This window comes from Monodon monoceros, unplaced genomic scaffold (genome assembly GCF_005190385.1).
Source record: "Monodon monoceros isolate NGI ecotype Baffin Bay Population unplaced genomic scaffold, NGI_Narwhal_1 Super_Scaffold_18, whole genome shotgun sequence".
NCBI classification, from domain to species: domain Eukaryota; kingdom Metazoa; phylum Chordata; class Mammalia; order Artiodactyla; family Monodontidae; genus Monodon; species Monodon monoceros.
The window spans coordinates 152,350,707-152,375,866 of NW_021703774.1; the positions used below are offsets into that span (position 1 = coordinate 152,350,707).

The 25,160-nt window shown below is 35.1% G+C and overlaps 1 protein-coding gene across 2 annotated transcripts in view; it reads right to left on the bottom strand.

Annotated features, from left to right (window-relative positions):
- Positions 1–25,160, bottom strand: part of AGO3 (argonaute RISC catalytic component 3) — a 114,225-nt gene that overhangs the window by 54,137 nt on the left and 34,928 nt on the right. For both annotated transcript variants that reach the window (XM_029230748.1, XM_029230750.1), the window contains exons 3-5: positions 21,794–21,914; positions 17,884–18,092; positions 16,940–17,076 (exon numbers count right to left, since the gene is read on the bottom strand). In XM_029230748.1, the coding sequence (XP_029086581.1) occupies positions 16,940–17,076; positions 17,884–18,092; positions 21,794–21,914 (467 nt within the window). The remainder of the gene's footprint in view (positions 1–16,939; positions 17,077–17,883; positions 18,093–21,793; positions 21,915–25,160) is intronic.

Sequence of the window (25,160 nt, forward strand, 5' to 3'; positions counted from 1 at the left end):
TATGAATCCTCCAACTCTGTTCCTCTTCAAAATGGTTTTAGCTATTCTAGGTTCTCTGCATTTCCATATAAATCTTAGAATCAGCTTGTCAATTTATATTATTAAAAAAACAAAAAAACGCCTGGTGAGATTCTGGGATTGTGTTGAGTCTACAGATCAATTTGGGGATAATGCACATCCTAAGAATTTGAGGCTTCTGGGCCAAGAACATGGTATCTCTGTTTATTTATATCTTCCTATCTTTCTCAGGAATGCTTTGTAGCTTTCAGTGTAGAGGGCTTGTACATCTTTTAAAATCTATTCCTAAATATTATTTTTTTGTGGTACACGGGCCTCTCACTGTTGTGGCCCCTCCCGTTGCGGAGCACAGGCTCCGGACGCGCAGGCTCAGCGGCCATGGCTCACGGGCCCAGCCGCTCCGCGGCACGTGGGATCCTCCCGGACCGGGGAACGAACCCGTGTACCCTGCATCGGCAGGTGGACTCCCAACCACTGCGCCACCAGGGAAGCCCTACATTTTTTGATATTATGAATGGTACATGTGTTTTTCACTTTTCTAATTGTTGAATGCTGGGTATCATTTATTATACTGCTAGTATTTTCTTTTTGTATATGCAACTAGTGTCTTGTGATCTTGCTAAATTCATCTATTAATTCTAGTAGGATTTGTTTTTTTGGGTAGATTTCTTAGGATTTTTTACGTAAACAATTATGTCTTCTGCAAACTGAGATAGTTGTATTACTTCCTCTACAATATCATGCCTCTATTTTTCTTGGACCACCAGCACAATGTTAGACAGAAGTAGTGAGAGCAAGTATTCTTGCCTTCTTCTTATCTTATGGCAAAATCATTCACTCTTTTTATCGTTTAGTATGATGATGCCTGTATGTTTTTCTAGATGCTTTGATCAGGTTGAAGAAGTTTCCTTTTACTGCTAGTCTGTTACAAATTTTTATCATGAAAATGTTAAAATGTGTCAAATGATTCTTCTGTCTGTTGAGAGGATTACATTGTTTTTGTCAGGTGTCAGATTCCGGGGTATACTAGCCTCATAAAATTGAGTTGTAAAGCCTTTCTTCTTCTTCTGTTTTCTGAAAGAATTTGTGAAAGATTGGTATTATTTTTCCTTAAATGTTAGATAAAATTCAGCAGCAAAATGATTTGGGACTGGAGTTTTCTTTGTTAGAAAGAATTATGGATTTAATTTCCTTAATAGGTACAAGGCTATTCCAATTTTCTTTGAGCCAATTTTTGTAAAGTTGTGTTTCATTTATCAAATTAATTGGTATAAATTTGTTCCTAACATTCCCTTATTAATCTTTCAGTTCTGAAGGATCTTTAGTGATAACCCCTTCTTTCATTCCTGACACTAGTAATCAGTTTTATTTTTCTATTTTTCTTGATTAGCCTTGTTAGGAGTTTAAAATTTTTATTAGCTTTTTAAAAGGAATTAACTTTTGGTTTCATTCACTTTCTATATTGTTTGTTTTTCTATTAATTTTTGCTCTGATCTTTATTATTTCTTACCTTCTACTTACTTTGGGTTTAATTTGTTCTTTTTCTAGCTTAAGATAGAAACTGTGTGTGCTAGCCTACCTCCAAAGACGGTCCCTAATAATAAGTCTTGCCTCATGGGATTTCCACGTTTGTGTCTCTCCTACACTGAATATAACTGGTTTATATAACTAATAAGACATTACAAAACTGGCAGAATATAGCTTTCAACGCTAGGCCTTAATGTCATTACAGCTTTTGCCTTGCTCTATCATGGATTACTTGCTCCAGAGGAAGACAGCCACAAATATCATGACAACACTTAACCAGCCCTGTTGAGAGGTCCAGATGGCAAGAAACTAGGCCTCTAGCACAAACTTGTTACTGAGTTTTACAGATGTAAAACAAGACTTAACCATCCATTTAAACATTCATCAAGTACCTACCATATCAGGGACTCTTTTGTGGGTTGGAATTTAAAAATGACTCAGACAAAGCCTCTGCCTTTTAAGAATAGATCCTGGGTTAGGATGGCAGAAGAACCACAAGCAGCTCATTTCATTCCTTCCTCAAACTCCACTATAGCCATGGTAAGGAGTTAAAAGAAAGAAAGGAAGAAAGAAAGACATAAACCTAGAAGGAAGGGAGAACAGAAAACAGAAAATGCACCAACATTTTAGAAGATGAAAAGCGAGTAGACAAGTTGTAACTGACATAGCAGATAGAATCCTCAGAAGGAGTGAGAAATGGCAGTGCTAGGTACCTCTGAAACTGGTGATAAAAGGATGGGGGTAGTGCAGAAAAATGAAGAGGAAAGCTGTTTGAGAAGCAGGTAGAATCCTAGATCCCTTGTTCAGCTCCATTCACATTGCGGAACAACTGCCTCGTCTTTATCCTGGCATAAACTGTAGGTGTATTCTCTGGAAAAAGTAAAAGACTTTTGGAGGGAGGATGTCAGGCACAATTAAGGGCACAGGACTGTACCCAAAACAAGGAATTAAATAACTATAAATATTAAATGCTGAATGCAGACATTCCCCAAGCCAGAATCCCCAACTTGGCTTCCAGATCGTAATGAAGACTATTACCCTTCAAGCAGGAGGTTTGGAAGGCTCATGTGTGGGTAATTTGACCAGGTAAGACATAAGGATAAACTAACATTATAGGTTCACCAACATCAGCCCAATCAAATCACCCTATGATAAAGCTCAAAGTAAACAGGCTCCACTGATGAATTCAAAGCATCTAGTCAGTGTTTTAGAGTCCCAATGCATGCATCATGAATAAATAATCAAGGATACTATATGCTTGAAGGAAGCTTCCAAAATGGAGGATAATGATCAAAACAAACAAACAAAAAAAGAATTTGGAGGAAGCATAAGCATGTGTAAGAAAAATAATACCCCAAAATAAATGACCTACAGTGAGCTTAGAGAAGATACTACCATATATGAAACAAGAATAGTATGCTACTATAAAATAACATTCAGGAAATAAAAAAGAACGAATAGAAATTTTAAAAAGCGAAGGGGGTTAGAAAATGAAGGTAAGTAAATTTTCCAGAAAGTAATACAAGGGAAACAAAACCTCACTAAAGCTATTTAAAAAGTGGAGCACCACTTTCAAATTTATGAAGGAAGATTATTTCCAACATAGAAACCTAGCTGAACTTTCATTTAGGTTTGTTGATACATTTTCCAATGTGTAAGGCATCAAAAAATTTTGCCTCCTGTGTACCCTTTTCTCATGAAACTTCTAAAACAGGGGGGAGGGGTAGGAAGGGATACAGATAGTGAAGTCTGATCCCAAGAGGACAGCTGTGCACCAAATATGAACATACTCTATCAGACTGAAGCAGTATGGGTCAAGAAACAGATTTGATTAGACTGTCACTGAAATTCCTGATGCCATTATACTCTTTTTCTAATGTGAGGATAGACTAGACAAGCCTGATACAGGTATCTTTACTTGGCTGAGCTTGACCAGTGCTGATAAAGTTCCTGCCCTGTTGCCTGACCCTTTCACCCTAAAGAAATATTCTGCTTTGATCTACTTCTGAGGACTAATTTGAATACTGTAAAAATCAAATTATTTCTTAACCTTAGGGATCTTATACCTGAACTGAAGACAAACATATGAAGCAAGCAACACTAATATTGTGATTAATAAATTACTTATTAGAAATCTGTTTTCCTTGCAAAGGAAGCATATTCAGTGAGAACTTTTGACTCTTAAGCAGCATAAATTATAATTACCAAATTCTACAACCATTTATATATTATGACTACTTTCTTCTAGTAGCAAAATAGTGAATGTTTTATAGAAAGCTACTTTTTACTGAAAAGCACAAGGAAGTAAATAAAGTATATAAAAATAAAAAACATTTCTCAACTCAGATGTCCCGGGTCTGAGATTTGTCTGCCAGGAATCTTGCCTCTTAAAGGATGCAGTAAAGACCTGTGAATATTAAGGGCATAATCTCTGGAATCAGAAAAATTGACCTCTATCATTTAAATAACTATTGTGCCTCAAATATAGTTATATCTAAATATACCTTTAATAGGTTATATTACATATATCAATACATTAATAAAAATATAAAATACAAACTATGTGACATTTCGAGAGAGAAAGTCACTTCAGAGAAAGTTTAGATTTTGTCTCTAAACTTCAGTTGGGGGTATCACTTAACTCATACAACTGTGATGACGTTCATAGGAGATACAAGGTTCCTGGGGGAGATTGGTTCTAGGGCTCCCTTTGGATATCAAAAGTCAGTGGATGCTCAAGTCCCTTATAAAAAAATGACATAATACAGTCGGCCCTCAGTATACATGGTACCCAGGTAACAAGGGCTGACTGTAATTAATGTAAAATGTTTAGCATTCTGCCTGTGGTAAACAAAAATATCTTCAGGGACATACAACTAATAAGTACCAGATTCACTCTTTTTTGGCTGTGTTGCACGGCTTGTGAGATCTTAGTTCCCTGACCAGGGACTGAACCTGCGCCCTTGGCAGTCAAAGTGCGGAATCCTAATCACTGGACCACCAGGAAATTCCCCAGATTCACTCTGATGCTCTTAAAATGCATAATTACAAAAAGTAAATGCAAGTTGCAAATAAGTTAGGCCTAAAGGCAGGCCAACCTAAAAAAATATTCTGCATTTCATTGACTCTAAAATGCCAATTATGGTAAGGTACATCAGTATTGTGTGTATCCTAAAAGAGAAATTTGCCAATTCAACTGTGACAAACGATCTACTGCAAGACACCTCCTGATTTCAGAGATAATGAAATGTGAAAAAAAGTTTTTTGTGTGTCTAAGATTGGTAAAATTCATTAAAGTTACCTAGTTGAGAGTTAGGATATTAAACACCAAACACCATGAAAACAATCATTTTGAAGACAAGATTAAGTCACACAATTAGAATTAAATTGCTTGCTTTCTTAAAGTACTGTTCCATGCTTATTTCCACCACAAATTTCACCTAGCTCCCACCTGTCACTTCCTCAGAGAAAAGTTCCTTGAACACGGAGACTAGAATGGATCCCTTTGTTACGCAGTCCCACTGCACTTAGTACTTCCTCGTAGTACTCATTATATTGCTCAATACTAATCTTCTCTGGCTGATTTCAAGTTCAATAAAGACTATTTTGTTCAGTGCAATATACCAAGTGGAAGGGTTGCAAAATCAAAACCACACAAACAGGAAAGGAAATATAAGCAAGTAAGGTGGTCAGTGTAATATTTTCCCTCATTATTTTTCACAGCAGCATTATATATCATTGACAATTTAAAAATAAACTCATTTAAGTGCCTTCTTAGCACAGTAGGCAGCACATCAGTCTCATAAGAATAAACCCATTTAAAATTTTAGGCTTTGGGACTTCCCTGGTGGTACAGTGGTTAAGAATCCACCTGCCAATGCAGGGGACACGGGTTTGGGCCCTGGTCGAGGAAGATCCCACATGCCGCGGAGCAACTAAGCCCGTGAGCCACAACTACTGAGCCTGAGCTCTAGAGTCCACGAGCTGCAACTACTGAAGCTCACATGCCACAACTACTGAAGCCCACGCATCTAGAGCCCGTGCTCCCAACAAGAGAAGCCACCACAAGGAGAAGTCCGTGCACTGCAACGAAGAGTAGCCCCCGCTCGCCCCAACTAGAGAAAGCTCGTGCGCAGCAACGAAGACCCAATGCAGCCAAAAATTAATAAATAAAGAAAATAAAATTTTAGGTTTTATTTCATTTCATTAAGATAACACAGATCTTTTTGTTTCTTTGCTTCACAGTGGCACCTGAAATTATCTACACACTTTGTTCACACAAATAAACATACTGTCACATGTTTCCTGAAACATGTAGCCTTATAGGTCTATCTCTTCTCCTACCCCAACCAACCTATTTCATTCCTCTTTCTTCTTTCCTTCCTTCTTCCTAAAGGGAAGCACTATACTGAAACTGGTGTGTATTTGTCCCATCTATGTTTTTATGGTTTGTTTTTTTGTTAACATCTTTATTGGAGTAAAATTGCTTTACAATGGTGTGTTAGTTTCTGCTTTATAACAAAATGAACCAGCTATACGTATACATATACACCCATATCTCCTCCCTCTTGCGTCTCCCTCCCACCCTCCCTATACCACCCCTCTAGGTGGTCACAAAGCACCGCCATCTATGTTTTAATACTTTTACTGCATTTGTATGTATCCAGTATATACTTTAAAAAAAAATTCACATAAGTAGTAACATAACCTTTTGCTATTTGATCATCCCCCCAACAATGTTTTCAATAATAATCCATGTTGATATATGTAGACCTGGTTCATTCATTTAACTGTTACACAGTATACCACAATATAACAATTTATGTACTCATTCCAATGCTTACTTATTCTGTTACTGACAGGAATCAGGCTGTTTCCAATTTTCTGCTATTACAAATAATGTCTCAGTTTTTGCAAGATACCTCTATGGTATATTAAGGGTTTTAAGACATGTTCAATTTCATCTTTACTGGATATTGAAAACGGCCTCCAAAGTAGTTGTATCAAATCATACGCCTATAAGCAGTGCATGATAGTTCCTTATACTTTATCCTCACCAACATTTGATATAAAACTTAAATTTTTATAAATCTGATAGGTGTGAAATGGTACTGATTTCACTTGCATTTTCCTGATTACTTATGAATTTGAGAATGTGATTTTCTATTGGCCATTTGTGTTTCCTCTTTTGTGAATTACCTTTTTTTAACTGATTGCCTTATATCCCATAAAGCTCTTGGTTATATATGCTTTCATATTCTTCTAGCATTTTAACTTTGTTTATGGTGTATTTATAACAAATAAGTTTTAAATTTTGACAGAGCCAAGCTTACCAGTATTTTCTATTATGATTTATACATTTTACATTTTGTTCAATGTTAGAGATATTCTCTTACTTTTTCTCTGAATGAATCTTATCTTATTTTTTATTTTGGCCACACCACATGGCATCCCCGACCCGGGATGGAACCTGCAGACCCTGCACTGGAAGCGTGCAGTCTTAACCACTGGACCGCCAGGGAAGTCCCTGACAGAATTTTAAAGTTTTGCTTTACAAATTTTAGATTACAATCCACCTAGAAATAAATTTGGGATATGATGTGAGATGGGTCTAATTATTTTTTTCATATAGTTAACAACTGCATAAACACCATTTATTAAACATTTTACTCTTTCCTCAGTGATTTGAAATGCCAACTTAATATCAACAAAGTTTCTACACACACACACACACACAGAGCTTATTTCTAGGCTTTATATTCTGCTTCATTAATCTGTCTGTCCCTGCAGTTTAAAAAGTGTGCTAAAATTGTTACAGTTTCAACATAAGGAGGGCAATTCCTCCCCCTTTACTCTTCTTTAAAATTATATTGATTTTTCACCGTCACTTATTTTTTCCATATAAATCTTAATATTGACTTATCAAGTTTCACTATATACCCGATTGAGATTTTACTTAAAATTGCATTTACAGATTAATTTTGGGAGAATTGACATCTTATCAAACAGAGTCTTCTCAATAAGCCTGATATATTTCTTTCATTCAGATCTTCACTTATATCTTTCAATAAAGTTTTATATTTTACAGACCTCTCAGAAATCTTTTATTCCTGTGTATCCCCTTTTCAACCCAAACTCTCAATGTTATCACATTTTCTAAAGCTCAGTTAAGACATCATTTACTTCTACAAATATTTTTCTAACTTTCCAGGCTCAATTAGATACTCCTCCTCCATGTTCTTGGTTTTATTTATTCATTCCTTGCTTAATATGACCAAGAGTTGTGCCAGGCATGGAGGTAGACTGGTGAATAAGATGGACAGTCCCTAGCTTCATGGAGCTTTCATTCTAACAGGAGACAAAGAATAATAAACACTTATAATTCAAGGTGACACATGGTATTACAGGGGAAGTATACTGTACTATGGGAATACATAAGAGAAATACCTAACTCAGACTTGGGGGAATGGCTGGATGGGGGGCAAGAAGGGTGTCAAATACTGCTTCTCAAGGAAGTAACATGTAGACTGAAACCTGTAAGAAGAACAGAAGTTAGCAAACACAATAGTGACTAAATATCATAGTACTGACATCCTTGTCTTACTCTTGATTTTACTGGAAAAGCTCCGGCGCTTAACTGTAAAATCTGCTCTCTGAATGTTTCCTCCCTTGGCTTCCTTGACACCATTTCTTGGCTCTCATACTGCCTGTGATAATCATTAATTGCTCACTGGTTCCTCTTCCTTAAATGCTAGTATTCTCCATGGCTCTAACCTTTTCATTCCTGTTTTCAATCTAAATACTATTTCTAAAGTTCTTCCATTTTCAGAGTTTCAAATATGGATTTATATACTAAGGAGTCCCAAAACTTTTACTTTTAGCTCACACCACTACAGATTTTCACATCTGCATTTCCAACTACATACTAGATGATTCTGTCCATATGTTCCATAGAATCCTCAAGCTTTAGACATATTTACATTTGACATATTTATACATGGTATATACTGCCAGCTAACCAGCAACAGCAGACCTACCTCCCATATTCAGTATTATCATTCATACCTGGTATGAATGAGTCACTATTCTGAATGTATGTTGGTGAGTATGCCCTTCTTGAAAGCTAGTTTATAAAAGCCAGCACAGTTAGCTAGCACAGTCACTGAAGGTTTGGGAATATGAAGGTTGTTTCAAAGACTGAATAATCATAGAATTCTGTAGGCCAGGTATGGGGTTTTGTTTTTTTATTTTTAATATGTCAATTTGGCTAGGCTACTACTTGTCAGTTATTCAATCAAACACTAATCTAGGTATTGCTGTGAAGATATTTTATAGATGTAATTAAAGGGATATTATCCTGGATAATCTGAGTTGGCCTCATTTAGTCAGTTGAAAGGCCTTAAAAACGGGGCTGAGGTATCCCCAAGAGAGAGAAGAAATTCCATCTATGGACAGCAGCTACAGCCCATACCCATGTGTTCTAGCCTGCCCTTCCTGATAGCCTACCCTAAAGATTTCAGACTTGACTACCTAGCCCCTACAACTGTGTAAGCCCAATCGCTCTCTCTCTCTATGTGTCTCCTACTGGTTCTGCTTCTCTGGTTGAACTTAATACACTAAGATTGTAGCTTTACTTCCAAAAACCAATTCCTTCAAAAACCTAGTAAACCTTCTGGTCTCTTCATTTCCAATCAGTTCCATGTACCAGTAACTATACCCAAAGTTTTTTTCTGGACATGGTTTTTAAACCTATTTTTTCAACTTAATCTTTGTAATATGTTCCTTCCTCTCCATCCCACATTAGACCATCACCATCTCTTACCTGAACTAGTGATTGAAAAAGCCTCCTAACTGGCTTCTCAGATTAGTTTTTTTCTCCTCTATCTATTCTCCACACTGCTGCCAGAGGTCTCTTTCTGGAAAACAAATATGATCATGTCACTATCCTTCTTGAAAACTTTTGAAGTCTTCCTACCTACAGGATAGAGGTAAATTTGTTTTCTATTTCATTATTTTCTGTTTTTAACTCTTATTTCCTTCTATTTTTCTTTGCATTTAATTATGTTATTTTTCTAACTTATTAAGATGAATGTATAGGTAATTGATGCTTTTCTTCTTTTCTAATAGGCATTTAAGGTTTTAAATTCTCTCTAAGCATTGCTTTAGCTAATCATACCAATTCTGATATGTACTATTTTCAATACTCTTCAGTTCAAGATATTTAAAATTTGTGATTTCTTCGACCAATGGGTTATTTAGAAATTATTTTTTAGTAATATCCAAAGCTGAACTTTAAGTTCCAGTAGGAAAATAGCAGCAATTTATTTCCAAAATTTCCCACTTTCCTCCTAGAACTTGATACAGAGCAACAAAGATAATGTAAGAAAGAGAGAAAAGAAAAGGAAAAAAAACCCTACATCTTCAGTGAACCTAGGAGACAATAAAAACCTGAAAATGCCAAATTGTAAGTAAATATGGCCCAAAGTACTTGGGACTAGTAGAACCTATGCAAGGGAGAAAGACATGAAAGATGAAAGAAAGCCTAGTGGGGCAAGAGTAAATTTTCACTCCAGAGAGAGAGGGTCCTACCCTAAGTGGGAACTGCAATGTTTAGTTCTGAGATTGAATGGGGGAAATCTCAGAAGGAAGTAGAGAAAGGAGGTGTAGAAAGTGCCATGAGAGTGAGCAGAGGGTGAACTAGAAGTGACAGATCTCAGATAGGATTACCCTTCTAAAACCAAGGCTTGCATTTTTCCTCTGTAATGTCAAACTTGGAGAAAAGTTAAAAGAATAGTACAATGAACTACCATGTACCCTTCACAAATTCTCTAATTGCTAATGTTTGAGCAGGCACTTTCAAAGGCAGGAGTTGGGCTTCCCTGGTGGCGCAGTGGTTGAGAGTCCGCCTGCCGATGCAGGGGACATGGGTTCATGCCCCGGTCCGGGAAGATCCCATATGCCGCGGAGTGCCTGGGCCGGTGAGCCATGGCCGCTGAGCCTGCGTGTCTGGAGCCTGTGCTCCACAACGGGAGAGGCCACAACAGTGAGAGGCCCACATACCGCCAAAAAAAAAAAAAAAAAAAAAAAAAGGGCAGGAGCTGAATTCCCCTGGTAGCAGAAACTCCTTAAACATATATTACTCAGAGGCAAAAGAGATGTGATTTATTTTGAAGAAAGAACCCATCAGAACAACAGAGGACAGAGGCCTTGAGCAGAGAAACCTGGAAAGCCACCTTGCTCCTAATGTCCTGTCCCACCTCCCTCTCCCACTCCAGTCTCTTCTAATAGGTGGTTTGGGAAAACTCATCTCATTCAAACACGAATAACAAAAGTGATAAGTATCCATACAAAAATACCATTTAAAAAATGTAAAAAAGCAGTACAACATCCCTGACAAAGAAAACTCAACAGAAAATACCACCACGAAGTAGATAAAAAATTATAACACTACTTTTTAACATGAATTCAAAACTTCTTAATGCAGCTATGAAGAAAGATCTCAGAGCAGAAATTTAAGAACTAAGGGGAAAGACAAACAGTTAAGAGAAGATGAAATAAGCACTGAGAACTCACGAAAGAAATGGAAGAAAAAGACTTTTTCAAATTCAAAAAATGAAGACTGAGCAAATGGTAAAAATTATATCACAAAAGGCACAGTAAGGAGCAAGTAGGATGGAATTTTTTTAAAAAGAAAATAAATGACAGATTAAAAAAAAGATAAAAGAGTTGAACCTACATTTTCAAAGGGAATCCCATGTTTTGAATAAAACTGACCCAAAATGCTCAACACTGAGGAAAAAATCTAGTAAAATAATTGTAAAAAATATTTTCAGCAACCAGACAAAAAAAGCAGGTCCCTTCTAGGGAAAAGAAAATCTGCTGACATCATATTTCTCTACTGAACATTCATTGTCAGAAGACAGTGGGAAAATACCTTTAAGAAACTCAAGAAAGTGTCATTCAGATAAACCATAATGGAAAAGAATATTAAAAAAAAAGCATGTCTCTACGTGTAGAACTGAGTCACTTTGCTGTGCAGCAGAGACTGCCACAACATGGAAATCAGCTATACTTCAATAAGAAAAAATTGAATGAAAAAAAAGTGTGATTCAATCATTTTATGTCTAGCCAAGCAGTCCTTCAGGAATAAGGCTATAGACAAATGGTTTTATATGCAAAAACTCAGCTCTTACTCATATGAGCCCTTCCTGAAGTAACAACTTGAAGACAAACTGTAACCAAGAGATGACAGGAAAAATTTTAGCAAAAGGACTTGCAATTAGCACCAACACATATAACTGTAGATTTAAGATGAAAACGAATGAATATACAGGTGACAGGATGGAATGTAACTGTTAACATGCTTAAAAAACACTGGAACAGTAATATATACAAATAAATGAATAACAGAAAAATCATAAAAAGTAGCATAAACTCACTGATTTCACTTTACAGTAATAGACAGGAGTAAAGTTGAAAGTCAAGTAGTATAAATTTAAGCAAAATCGTAACAACAATAAAATAATGCTATATTGGCTAAAACTAGTTAAAAAAGGAGAGGGAGGAAAGAAGGGAAGGAAAAGAATAAAGCTAATTTAAATGTTACTGATTAAGGAAAGCAAAAGATACTGTTTTAAAGAGAGGGAAAGATGATTATTATATGAAGGTATGAAGGTAACCACTGATGAGGAAAAAAAAAAACTTTCCTAATAACAGAACTAGCATTTAAAAAGCACAGAAAACATACCACATGGATTATAATCCTTTTGTTAGACAACGTAGACTTTTGGCCCATAAGTACAAAAAAAGTCACTTTATCATTGTAAAGGGTATAAATCAATGAAGAATACAGATAGGTGTACATATGCTCCCAATACTATAGCAGCAACATCATGAAAGTGGAAATATAAGAAGAAATAGAAACACAATAGGAAATTTAAATTTATTTCTCCCATCTGAGACAAGTAAACAAAAATAAATAAGGAAATAGATGATCTAAACAACATAATCAAAATTGAAGTGCTGATGGATATTCATTTAAGTCTATCCTAAAAAATGATTATATCTTATTTTCAAATAGCTATTGAACTTTCATTCACAAAATCTGACCATATATTAGGTTACTAAAAAAAAAAAAAAAAACCCTCAACAAATTCTAAACATAGAAATACAAACCACATTCTCTGATTAACAGCACAATGAAACTAGAAATTTATAACACAATCAGAAAATAAAAAGATCTTCAATCTGAAAATTTAAAAAGTCTCTCAAACAACATCTGGATAATATGGGAAATACAAATGAAATCTGTGGTGTTTTGAGAAAATGATATAATAAAAAACTAGGTATTAGAAGCTTTGGAACATAGCTAAAACAGTGATAAGAAGAAAAATAACTGTTCTTTTTGGTTTTTGTTTGTTTTTATTTTTGGCCATGCCACACGGCCTGCAGGATCTTAGTTTCCCGACCAGGGATCGAACCCACGCCCTCAGCAGTGAAAGTGCGGAGTCCCAACCATTGGACCACCGAAGAATTCCCGAAATAATTTTTTTAAATACTTTTTTTAATAAGAAGAAATGAAATTAAATGAGTTACTAATATAGTTCAAAAAGGAAGGAAAAACAACTAAATTAACTGAAGAAAAGTGGAAGAAAAAATTTATAAAGCTAAAAAGAGAAATTAAGGAGTCAGAAAACAGAAAGCCAGAGAACTAAGAAAAAAATTCAAAAGCTCTTTGGTGGGGGGAGGCGGTGGGGTGAGGTGGGGAGAACCCGTTGATTAAACTACTACGTCTCCTAATTTAAGAATAAAAAGAACAAAGCACAAATATAAAAAAGAAACTATGGGGATAAACCACAGAAGTAGACAAAACTAAAAAAAAAAAAAAAAAAAAAGGAACTACTTAGTAAAGATACATTAGATATAAAATATATATTTCTAAACAGACTGATTTCTCACAAAATAAATGAAAGATTTAAAAGAGCTACCCACCAAACAAAACAAAACACACCAGGCCACAAGATTTTACAGGGGAATTCTACCAAATCTTAAAAGAGCTGATAATTTCAATACTATTTAAAAACTGTTGTACATTTTAGAAAATGGGAAACTTCTAAATTCTTTATGAAATAAAATATTAATACCAAAACTTGATAAAGACTGCATAAAAAAAGAGAAGACTGCAGATCAGATCAATCTTACTTTTTGCAATTTGACTAAAAAGGTAAAGCATTAACAAACAGATTCCAGCATCACATTAAAACAATCCAAAAACACAAGTTTAGTTCAGTGTTTGTTAAAAAAGGAGAGAAATATCATATCATCAGCTCCATAGCCACTAAAAGACATCTGACAAAATTCAACATCCATTCTTGATTAAAAGTACTCAATAAAATAGGAACCAACAGATGCTCCTAAACATATACATACATATATGTATTTAATGCAGAAACACTGGAAGCATTCCTTCTAAAGTAAGGAATAAAAAGAGGATGCCCACTACTCTCTAATGGTTAACACTGTCCTATCTAATTAGTCAATATAATCTGATAAAAAATATTAGAGGTATAAAAATCCAAAGGAAGACGTAAACCTATCACCATCATAGATGAAATGATTATAACCTAGAAACTGCAAGGAAATCACTTGAAAAGTTAATGGAATTCAATAAGGCAGAGAGAAAAAAGTTACTATACAGAAATTAAATGCCTTCATGTACATAAACAATAACCAGTTAGAATCTATAAACCCATTTAATAGGGAAAAAAGAGAGAGAGGACATATCCAGGAATGATAATAAGAAATGTGCAAATTTTATGTGAGGAACACTTTAAAACACTCCTGAAGTAAACAAAGGCAATCCTGAGCAAATGGAAAGGCATAGTGTTTTCTTGGATAGAAAGACTCACTATCTTAAGATTCAGTAACTTAATTTAAAAATATAATGAGGTCACAGTAAAAGTAACAGTCCGTCCTCCCATAACCACTAGGTCTGACAAGGTATTTCTAAAGCTTATATAGTGAGATAAGTAAGAATGGCCTAGAAATCCTGAAGAGAAAAATGAGACTAGCCCTAGAAGACATTAAAATTATAAAAGAAAGGACTGACTGAAACACACAGCCCCACCAAAAGACAACTTTCTACATGACAAAAAGCAAAAACAAGACCACACCAAAGATCAAAAGACAACCTAGGGATAATATCTGCAATTCATATCACAAAGGGCTAATCTCCTTGATTTCAGAAAGCTCTCTCAGTAAATAAGACCAAAAACCCAACAGAAAAAAAAGGAGCAAAGGACATAAAGAATTAATAAAAAAGAAATAAGGTGGCCCTTACGTATGTGAAAAGATGGTCAAATGCAAAATAACAGTACATAAGGAAACTATTTCTTGTAAATCTGATTGACAAAAATCTAGAGTTTGACACCTCTAGTGGCAAAGATATAGGGAAACAGGTCATTTACTGATGCAAAATATTTACAATCTCAGTGGAGGGCAATCTGACAGTAACAATCAAAATTACAAATATATCTGCTTTTGACCCATCAATCTCACCTCCTGGAATCTATCTTAAAAATAAAAATATATGAAAGATGTTCTGAAATGGAAAATAATTAAAAACAGCCCTAGTCTTCCCTGGTGGCGCAGTGGTTGCGAGTCCGCCTGCTGATGCAGGGGACACGGGTTCATGCCCCGTTCCGGGAAGATCCCACATGCCGCGGAGCGGCTGGGCCCGTGAGCCCCGGCCGCTGAGCCTGCGCGTCCGGAGCCTGTGCTCTGCAACAGGAGAGGCCACAACAGTGAGAGGCCCGCGTACAGCAAAAAATAAAACAACAGCCCTAGTATACACCTAAAGATGACTTTAAAAATACATCATCTCGACGTATCCCCACAATGGTAGATGCAGCTGAAAATAATGACAAAACTATGTACTGATCTGGAAACACCCAGGGATCCTTGGAGGAATGGCTGATTCCAGGTATAGAGGAGGAAATACAGGATGAATCTGGAAAATTCTGCTGTGTCAGAAAGCAAGAAAGCTATCAAAGACTATGAATTATCAACAGGACAATGTGATTTCCCACATAAGAATTCCACCTAATGTAAAAGGAATAACAGAATTAGAAAAAATACCAGTTTTTCTAGTGAAAAAATGACTAGTGAAATAAATGACTCAGGTAACAATGATCAACGAATGGAATATCAGTGACTGAAAGACTGACTGGGAAATTTACAATGGAGAGATCAGGCCTACTGGTCTCTGAACATACTGATCAATCTTAGTACCACTAAAGTTGGGACCACTATATACTATATGCCTCCTAATATGATACAATACAGAGTATTTATGAATCAGAATTGAATCAAGCTTACAGGGCCAATTTTCATTTTCAGGAAATATAGGGGATAGAGGAAGAAGACAATGACACCACAAGAAAACAAAAGATAAATCCAGATTTTTGGATATTCTACAGGAAAAGTGAAAGTTTCTACAACAAGTCAATGACATAAAAAAGGAAAAAGAACAAAACTAGAGGGAAGGAAATGGGACTACTACATTTTTAAAAGGCATAATAGCCAAATGCGATGTGTGGATCTTGTTTAAATCCTGATTAGAACCAACCAACTATAGAAAGATATATTTGAGACTATCAGGGAAATCTGATTATGGACAGGGATTAGAAACTACAAATAAACGATTAAATTTTTTACATATGATAGTGGCATTGTGAATGTGTAAGAAAACATCCATATTTTTAGAGGTGCACACTGTAGTAGGGAAAAAATAACATGCTGTATGGGATTTGATTTAAAATTACTACAGTAGAGGAAGAAATGTACATAGTTTAAGCAAAGGCAGAAAAATCCTGACAATCTGGATATTGGCTACATAGGCAGCAGTTTATCATACTAGTCTCTCTACTTTTATATATACTCGAAAATATTCTTAAAAAAAAAAACACCTAAAAATGAGAATGCAATCAGCACCACATTAAACATCAGTAGTAGGCACAATCTAAGGGTCACCAAGACCAACAGACTTCTCTTCCTTTAAAATATGTATTTCATAATGAAATACTGACTTATATAATTGTTAAGGACAAAAATGAATTATAATTGCTCAGATGATCATGTCAAGGCTTTTACATTTGCTTTCATTTGCTTACTTCATGTTTAGTAGCATTCCAGGACAAGTTCTATATAAAGGACTTCTAAATGAAATATAATAAAAAATAAAGGTTTTTCCAGTTTGTCTTAATATATGTCCAAATATTAATTCAAGACACCAGTACATATAATTACATATAAAATGTACATATATACAGACACACACACACAGGCCATATAGAAATCAACTACCCAGCACAGAATATGGTTTTAATTCCCTTACCATCAATATTAAGCATCATTTTCCACATGGCAGGCCGAACAGACTGATGGAATCCAAACCAAACTTCCCTGCCCCCTCCCAGAGGGTGGTCATATCCTTCTGGAGCTGAGAAAAAGGAACGCCCCACAGGCGTATATCTACAAAAATTAAAATGGCATGTTCAATATTTTCCTTCCCATTGAGTATTTAAATCTGCAGAACAGGTGAGTCTAGAGGATGTAATCTTAACTTATCATAATAATGCCTCTCATTATGAATACATGAAACTAAACATTTTCCAAATTTGTGAAATCAAAAAGCAACCACTCAAAATGAAAAAACACCATCCCTCACTGAAATTCTCTATACTTAAAACTAATATTTGAATAAGATTAAATTTTATTTAAAATAGTTTTAAAAAATAGTTCCAACCTTAGAAAATACTGAAGAATAAATAATTATTGATCAAAAAGCTACTTCTATAAATGTTGTTTGTAGGACATAATATTTTTCTTTAAAAAGACACACTGATCCTATACATATACAAATAGATATATATATATATACACATGTGAGATGCTAGTGTGATTAAAAAAGTAACAATTTCAACACACTTTGATACTGTTATACAAACAATGAAATTACCTTTAAAACACGGTGATTTAACTAAAATACTAAAACTGATAATGTATCAGTTAGTTAAGATTTATAGCTAAGAAAAAGGGTTAGACATTTTTTTCTGAAAAAAATAGCTACACTAATGATGTGCATTTACTTTCACAGGTCAGAGAATTTTATGTAACTTACTTCTCTCAATGAATTTGTATGCATGCTATTCTTCAACTGAGATAATCAAAATATACAACATCTGAAGGTTAACCAAAGGAAGACTGCACAACCTACTTTTGGGAAGAAAGCTTTCACACTTAAAACCTAAAGAGGAAAAAAAAGCCAGAAGCACCCACTTCATGGAGGGCAGATGTCGTAGCACCACATCAACGGCATGGACAGGATTAGTGCTGATTGGCTTGTCTAATTCCAGTGGCTCTGGCAAGGTCCGTCCTGTCAGTACTTCATGTAGTAGGTGCCAACTCACCCGAGAGACAAATTTGATTGACACCTTGAAAGGTCGATCTTTTCCACCTTCCCCAGGTAAAGTAACATCTAAATCTACCTGTTGATGGGAGAAGAGTCAACTGGTAAAAGTTTTAAAAGATAAATACAATAATTTTTAACTGATACAAATATTTAAGAGAAAACAAGGCAAATATAAAAAAAAAAATCTCAATGTGAAATCGACAGACTAAAATGTAAATAAGTTATTTATGCCAGCATTCTTTGTCATTGCAAAATATGGAAATTACCTAAATGACCATTTAGGCAGATATAAAAAAAAAAGGTAACGGAACTGCTATGGAATAATTTCCAAGCTACACTGTTATGTGAAAAAAAGCAAGTACAAAAGATTACAAATAGTATGCCATATTTTATGTGAGAAAGGGGGAAATGGAAAAATATTCATATATCTGCTTATTTTTGTAAAAAGAAACACAGAAAGCATGAATCAGAAACAACAAAAAAAAGGGGTTACTTTCAAAGGATATGAAAGAACAGATTGGAAGAAATAAAGGAAGGATTAACAATTCTGAGTATATTTTTCAGCTTAGTTTTGACTTTTGGAAGCATGTTAAATTAAGTTCTATAACATTAAAAAAATAAAAATAAGATCAACAAGGATGGAGAGAAAAAACTAAAACTGAATACAAAATCAAATGAAACCAAATGCATTTCAAACAAATAACATAGCCAGATTGAAAGAATATTAAAAAAAAAAAAAGAAAGAAAGAAAAGAAAACACTAATTCAGGTAACTCCTGAACATAATATATTGACTACACTCTTGGTTAGGGGTGTGGAGGAGGGGTGGGTGGGAAAGAACTGCATACAAAATAAAACCTTAAACTCTTACTACTATGTTTGTTTTCCATAGTGATATAGTGTAGTAATTCAGAAACTATTTTGTATGTACTGTAGGACTGAACAAATAAGTAAAAGTAGTAATATTTTGGAGAGTCAGGGGTTTAAAGGAGAAGCAAGACACAAATATGCAATGTAGGGAGTAAAGGAAGAATCCTTTTGGGATAGACTAGAACTGGAAGAATCAGTTTGAATTCATGATTTCCAATAAACATACTGTACGATATTGCATACAATAAGTGGTACTTGCAGGATACATATGTTAGGTTTATTATATGAATGTAATATTTATTATCTGTTTTATCTATTTACTTATTTATGTATTTATATTTTCTATCTCTGTCCACTGAAAGGGCTTATAAGCACATATACCCCAGCAGCAATGAGCACATCCAGTACCCAGATTTTGTTTTCTAAATTGTATTCCCTAACTAAAAGAAACCAGTGTACCTTTGAGATATGGCTGGTTGCAGGACTACAGCAGGGAAAACACAAGATGAACCTGGAACATCTTGTGCCCAAAAGTAAGGAAATACTCAAAAAAAAAAAAACAAAAAAAAAACGTGTCATGACAAAAGCACACAGGAACCAACTTAAAGGGGCTGCCACAGGCAAAATCTGGGACAATTTGGGCAAATAAATAAGGATAAAGAACTAGAAGAGATGAAAATGTGCTCCCTTACAGTAGAATAACAATGATTAATGTAGAAGGAATGACAGAATTAGAAAATCACCATTACTACATAATAATAAACCTTCCAAGCAAGAATCATCAGTTACTAAAAAAGTCTAAAGAGAAATGGGATTCTTAAAAGTATCTCCCTTATAAAAATTAAAAACTTTGGTGCATCAAAGGACACAATCAACATAGTGAAAAGGCAACCTATGGAATGTGAGAAAATATTCCAAAACATATATCCCATGAGAATACATAAAGAATCCCTAAAACTCATCAACAACAACAAAATCAAATAACCCAATTAAAAAATGGGCAAAGAAGCTGAATACACATTTCTCCAAAGAAGATACACAAAAGGCCCATAAGCATATGAAAAGATGCTCAACATTACTAGTCATTAGGTAAATAAAAATCAAACCCACAATGAGATATTACCTCACACCCAATAGGATGACAACTATCGAAAATTCAGAAAACAACAAATGTTGGCAAGGGTGTGAAGTATTTGGAACCCTTGTCCACTGTCTGTAGAAACATAAAATGGTATAGTCACTATGGAAAACAGTATGGTGGTTTCCCAAAACACTAAAAATACAATTATCATTTATATGATCCAGCAACTCCACTTCTAGGTATATACACAAGAGAACTGAAAGCAGGCATTAGAAGAGAGATTTATACACCCATGTTGCATTATTTTCAATAGCCAAAAGGTGTTCATCAGTGGATGAATGGATAAACAAAATGCGGTATATACATTCAATGGAATATTATTCAATCTTAAAAAGGAAAGAAATTGTGACACATGTGACAACATGAATGAACCTTTAGGACATTATGCTAAGTAAAATAATACAGTCACAAAAGGACAAATACTGTATGGTTCCACTTATACGAGGTCCCTAGAGTAAATCTATGTTCAAATGGGAAAGCAACCCGAGTGTCCATCAACAGATGAACGGATAAGTAAAATGTAGTATATACATACGATGGAATACTATTCAGCCTTAAAAAGGGAGGAAATTCTGACACATGTCACAACATGGATTAACCTTGAGGATACTATGCTAAGTGAAATAAGCCAATCACAAAAGACAAAACACTATGATTCCACCTATATGAAGTACTAAGAGAGGTCAAATTCATAAAGACAGAAAGTAGAATGGTGGTTGCCAGGGCCTGAGGGGAGGGAAGATGGGGAGTTAAGTGTCTAATGTGTACAGAGTTACAGTTTTACAAGATGGATGATGGTGATGGTTGTAAATGTACTTTGACACTGAACCATACCTTAAAAATGGCTCAGATGATAAACTTTATGTTATGTGTATTTTACCACAATTAAAAAAAATACGATCTCCCCACAAAAGAAAGAAGAATAACCTGAAAGGAGAAACTTGGCAGATACCAACTTAACCAAGTGATTGAAGTTAACATCACCGTTAATGGAACAAATACATATTATGTGCCTCCTGATACGATGCACTATTAAGGAAAGAACACTTACGTAATATTCCTGCCAAAAAAGCTTACTCAGAATCTAACCAAGAGGAAGCACCAGAAAAACACAGAGGGACATCCTACAAAATAACCTGCCTGTAATCTTCAACCATGTTAATGTTATAAAAGAAGAAGAAAAAAAAAAAAGGCTGGGAAATTGTTCCAGAATAAAGAAGACTAAAAAGATGTAACATCTAAATACATTCAGGAACCTGGATTGGATTCTGTACTAAAGGGAAAAAAAAAAATGCTGAAGGACATCATTGGAATAAATGGCAAAAATGGAATAGGGGCAGATTAGACAAAAATATGTCAATGTAAAATTTAGGGAAGTTGGTAACTGTACTATGGTTTTTATCCTTGCTCTTAGGAAAAACACATTAAAGGGCATAATGTATAAAACCTACTCTTGAATGGTCCAGGAAGAAATAAGTATGTATATGTATCTCTATATATAGCTGTCTCTATAGATACAAAGAAAGTAAAAGAGAAAGGAAAGAGAATGATAAAACAAATGGGGCAAACTTTTAAGAACACTGATGAATCTGGGTATACATGAGTTCTTTGCATGATTCTTACAACTCTTCTTTGAGTTTGAAATTATTTCAAAATAAAAAGTTAAAATAGATAAATGATACATATATAGACTACAATAAAATGGCAATAAGTGCATTTAAAAAACATTGCAAAAGTATAGCTTTCTGATAAAGGAATGCATCTTACCCCTGTAGTTGCCACAGGAAGTGGATTGGCTGTGTAAAGGCTTCTTTTTCCATCATAAACTGGTCTACGGTCCCCAAATATAGTTACTTTAAAATGCTGAACCATTGAGTCAACCACCTCCCTAAAAAAGGGAAAAAATGCATTCATATAATCCTCTGCATGATGAAATACAAAAATCTTACCTAAAGTAATTTCTTACACTATTTAAAGCTGTCCAAATTCTAAAAGATAATCATACATGGTAAAGATTTTGCTTTCAGGACCATGGCTTAGGATACCAGAAAGATTGATTTCTGGAAGGGATGATATGAATTTCACAAAAGACAGAGAAGAATGAATCCAGTGAATTACTTAATCATTTTGGGACACAGTTGACCTGCAAAATATTATCCTTATAAACCGATCCAAAATCCCTTTCACCATCTCTAAGCACTACCTGACACATTCACCTCTCTTTATCAAAGAATATGATGCTCTTTCCTTTGTGCTCAAATAGCACCTAGTACATATATCTATTAGAACACTTTCTTCACTGTATTATCATTATTATTATATACTTCACTTCTACTAGACTGTGAGATTTTAAGAGTAATAAACACACCTGTATCCTGTACCCGCCCCATTCCTCTACCCACCCATTCTTCCAATGGTATCTAGCCAGTAAGGATATTTTGAAACCTCCATTTTTTTACCCAGCAAACATTTTTATCCTATATACTTACACAGAATGATATTAAAGCTTTTTTAGACATTTTTAAAAATTTGCAGACTACAAAGAGAATAATACCAAATATCCACAAATCAATATTTATATTTATGTACACATAATTTGTAAAAGCAGTGGAAAGATATCTAGAAGGGTATGTACCAAACAGATACAGTGGTTAGTTACCTCTGGAGAAAAAGTGAAGAGAAGAATGATTTTTTATTTTGTTTACACAATCTAAATATATTACAATGACAGTACACTCACATAGTACTGGTATAATTTACAATACATTTAAAAGAATGGGAAAAAAATTCAATTCTAGCCCAGTGAAGCAGAAGAGACAGGAGAGAAAAAAGCATTTTCTGGAACAAAATAATTAAGCTGATTTGATACCCAGAGGAATTTTCCAAATGCTCAAAATTTCTATTTCCCCGCCTTTCAATTTTATTTTGCAAGTATTTCTTGCACCAGTCTTCTACTTCCCATTCCCAATTACCATCATCCTAAATTAAAACCTCATGTTCTAGTACCTGAATTATTTTAAGTTTCTTGTTTTTTATGCCTTTAATTTTTTCTTCTCCGGCCCAACTTATATCCCACTGCCAAATGAGTCTCCAAACCCCACTTTTATTCTCCAGGTACAAAAGCTTAAGTTAACCATGCTCCTCAGTTCATGCCACATTAGCATCATTCATCTATATAAGACTCCTCTTCTAACTAATTGATTTCTTTCCTTCCATATTCATTTCTTATTCCCATTCTTCCCAATAAGTTATTTTTTCTAATGTGTTTGATAAACATTCTTCTGTTTGTATATATTCCTAACTTTGCCCTCTGCACTAGGTTTTTAAAATCTGTTCACGTTGCTGTGGGACACTTAGTTCCTTGTGATGCAAAGTACTCCACATGCTGTCTACTTACTCTCCCAGCAATACAGACTCAGAGAACAGTCAGCCACCAAAACAATGCTACAATGCAATATCCCCTTCTATGTCCCCTTATGAACTTGTGTGAGAATTAATCTCCGGCTATATATACCCAGGAACAAAACTGTTAGGTCCAAGTGAATTTTATCAACTAAATGATGAAGAACTGCCAAACTGCTCTGCAGAATGGCTGCACTGAACAATCCTCCTGGAGGTTCCTATTTCCCTACATCCCAGACAAGATTTGGCATTATCCAGCTTTGCTTTCTAATTTTTGCTAGCCCAGTGGGTAAAACTAAAAGCTTGTTTTATTTAGATTTCTCTTATTACTAATGAATTTGAGCATCCCTTCATTATTTGTGTTTCTTCTTTTGTGAATTCCCTGTTTGTTTCCTTTGTTCATTGTGTATTGGGGTCCCAGTTTTCTTGTTGAATTGAAGGAGCTTCTTTGATATTCTAATGTTAATTCATTTAACAGGTTTAGTTGTTGCAAATATCTTTCCCCCAAATGTTACCTACCTGTTAACAATGTCCATGTATTTACTGAACTGAAATTTTTAATGCTGCATCATCAAATTAATCGTTTTTTCACCTTATGGTTTCATGCTTTTAAGGTTTTAAGAAATAATTTGCAAATATTAACTCACAAAGATGTACTATGTTTCATTAACTCTATAATTTTATCTATATTATGTTGGTCACTAATCCATTTGAGGTTCTTCTTTATAAACAGTATTATGTAAGAACTCAATTTTATTTTTCTCCCTACCAGTCTTCCCACACCATCTACTAAACAATCTATATTTAACTGATCAATTTATAATGCCAGTTTATCTTATTAAGTTCTGATCTGAGTTCTCTATGCTGTCCCAGTGGTCTCCTTGTCTGTTCTTGGACCAGTATCATATGTTTTCATGATTACTGGAGTGTTTTATTATGTTGTAATGCGGGGTAGGGCAAGTTCCTTTTCTTTCTCTAAGATATCAATAACTTGGAAATTCATGGAAACATTTATTCAAAATAAATTTCGAGTCCTCTCCCACTGCCCCAAACTATCAATACAATAAGGAAAAGAAACATATCTAGTGCCCTACATATAGTAAACAATCAAAAAATATCTGTTGGGACTTCGCTGGTGGCGCAGTGTTTAAGAATCCGCCTGCCAATGCAGGGGACACGGGTTCGAGCCCTGGTCCGGGAGGATCCCACATGCCGCGGAGCAGCTAAGCCCGGGCGCCACAACTACTGAGCCCATGAGCCACAACTACTGAGGCCCGCGCGCCTAGAGCCCCATGCTCCGCAACAAAGAGAGGCCACCGCAGTGAGAAGCCGTGCACCGCAACGAGGAGTGGCCCACCCCCCAGCTCGTCACAGCTGGAGAAAACCCGCACACAGCAACAAAGACCCAACCCAGCCAAAAATAGATAAATAATTTTATTTTTTAAAAAATCTGTTGGTTAAGAAACCCTCAAATAATACAAACTCGAGAGACAAGGCTAGTATGCTAAAAACAAATTAGTGTATTAAAAGCTACTGACAAACTACCACAATAAACAAAATAAAAGAAGATGAAACATAGTACGGGTAACTGTAAAGTCTAAACACTTATGTTTGAAAAGTTCAACTGCAATAAGAACAAATTAGAGGATCTAAACTTACCCACTGCTCTCCTGCAAAGGGGCTTTAGGTGACTATAAATCCAAAATCAACTAATACTGTGATGTAGTTTCTT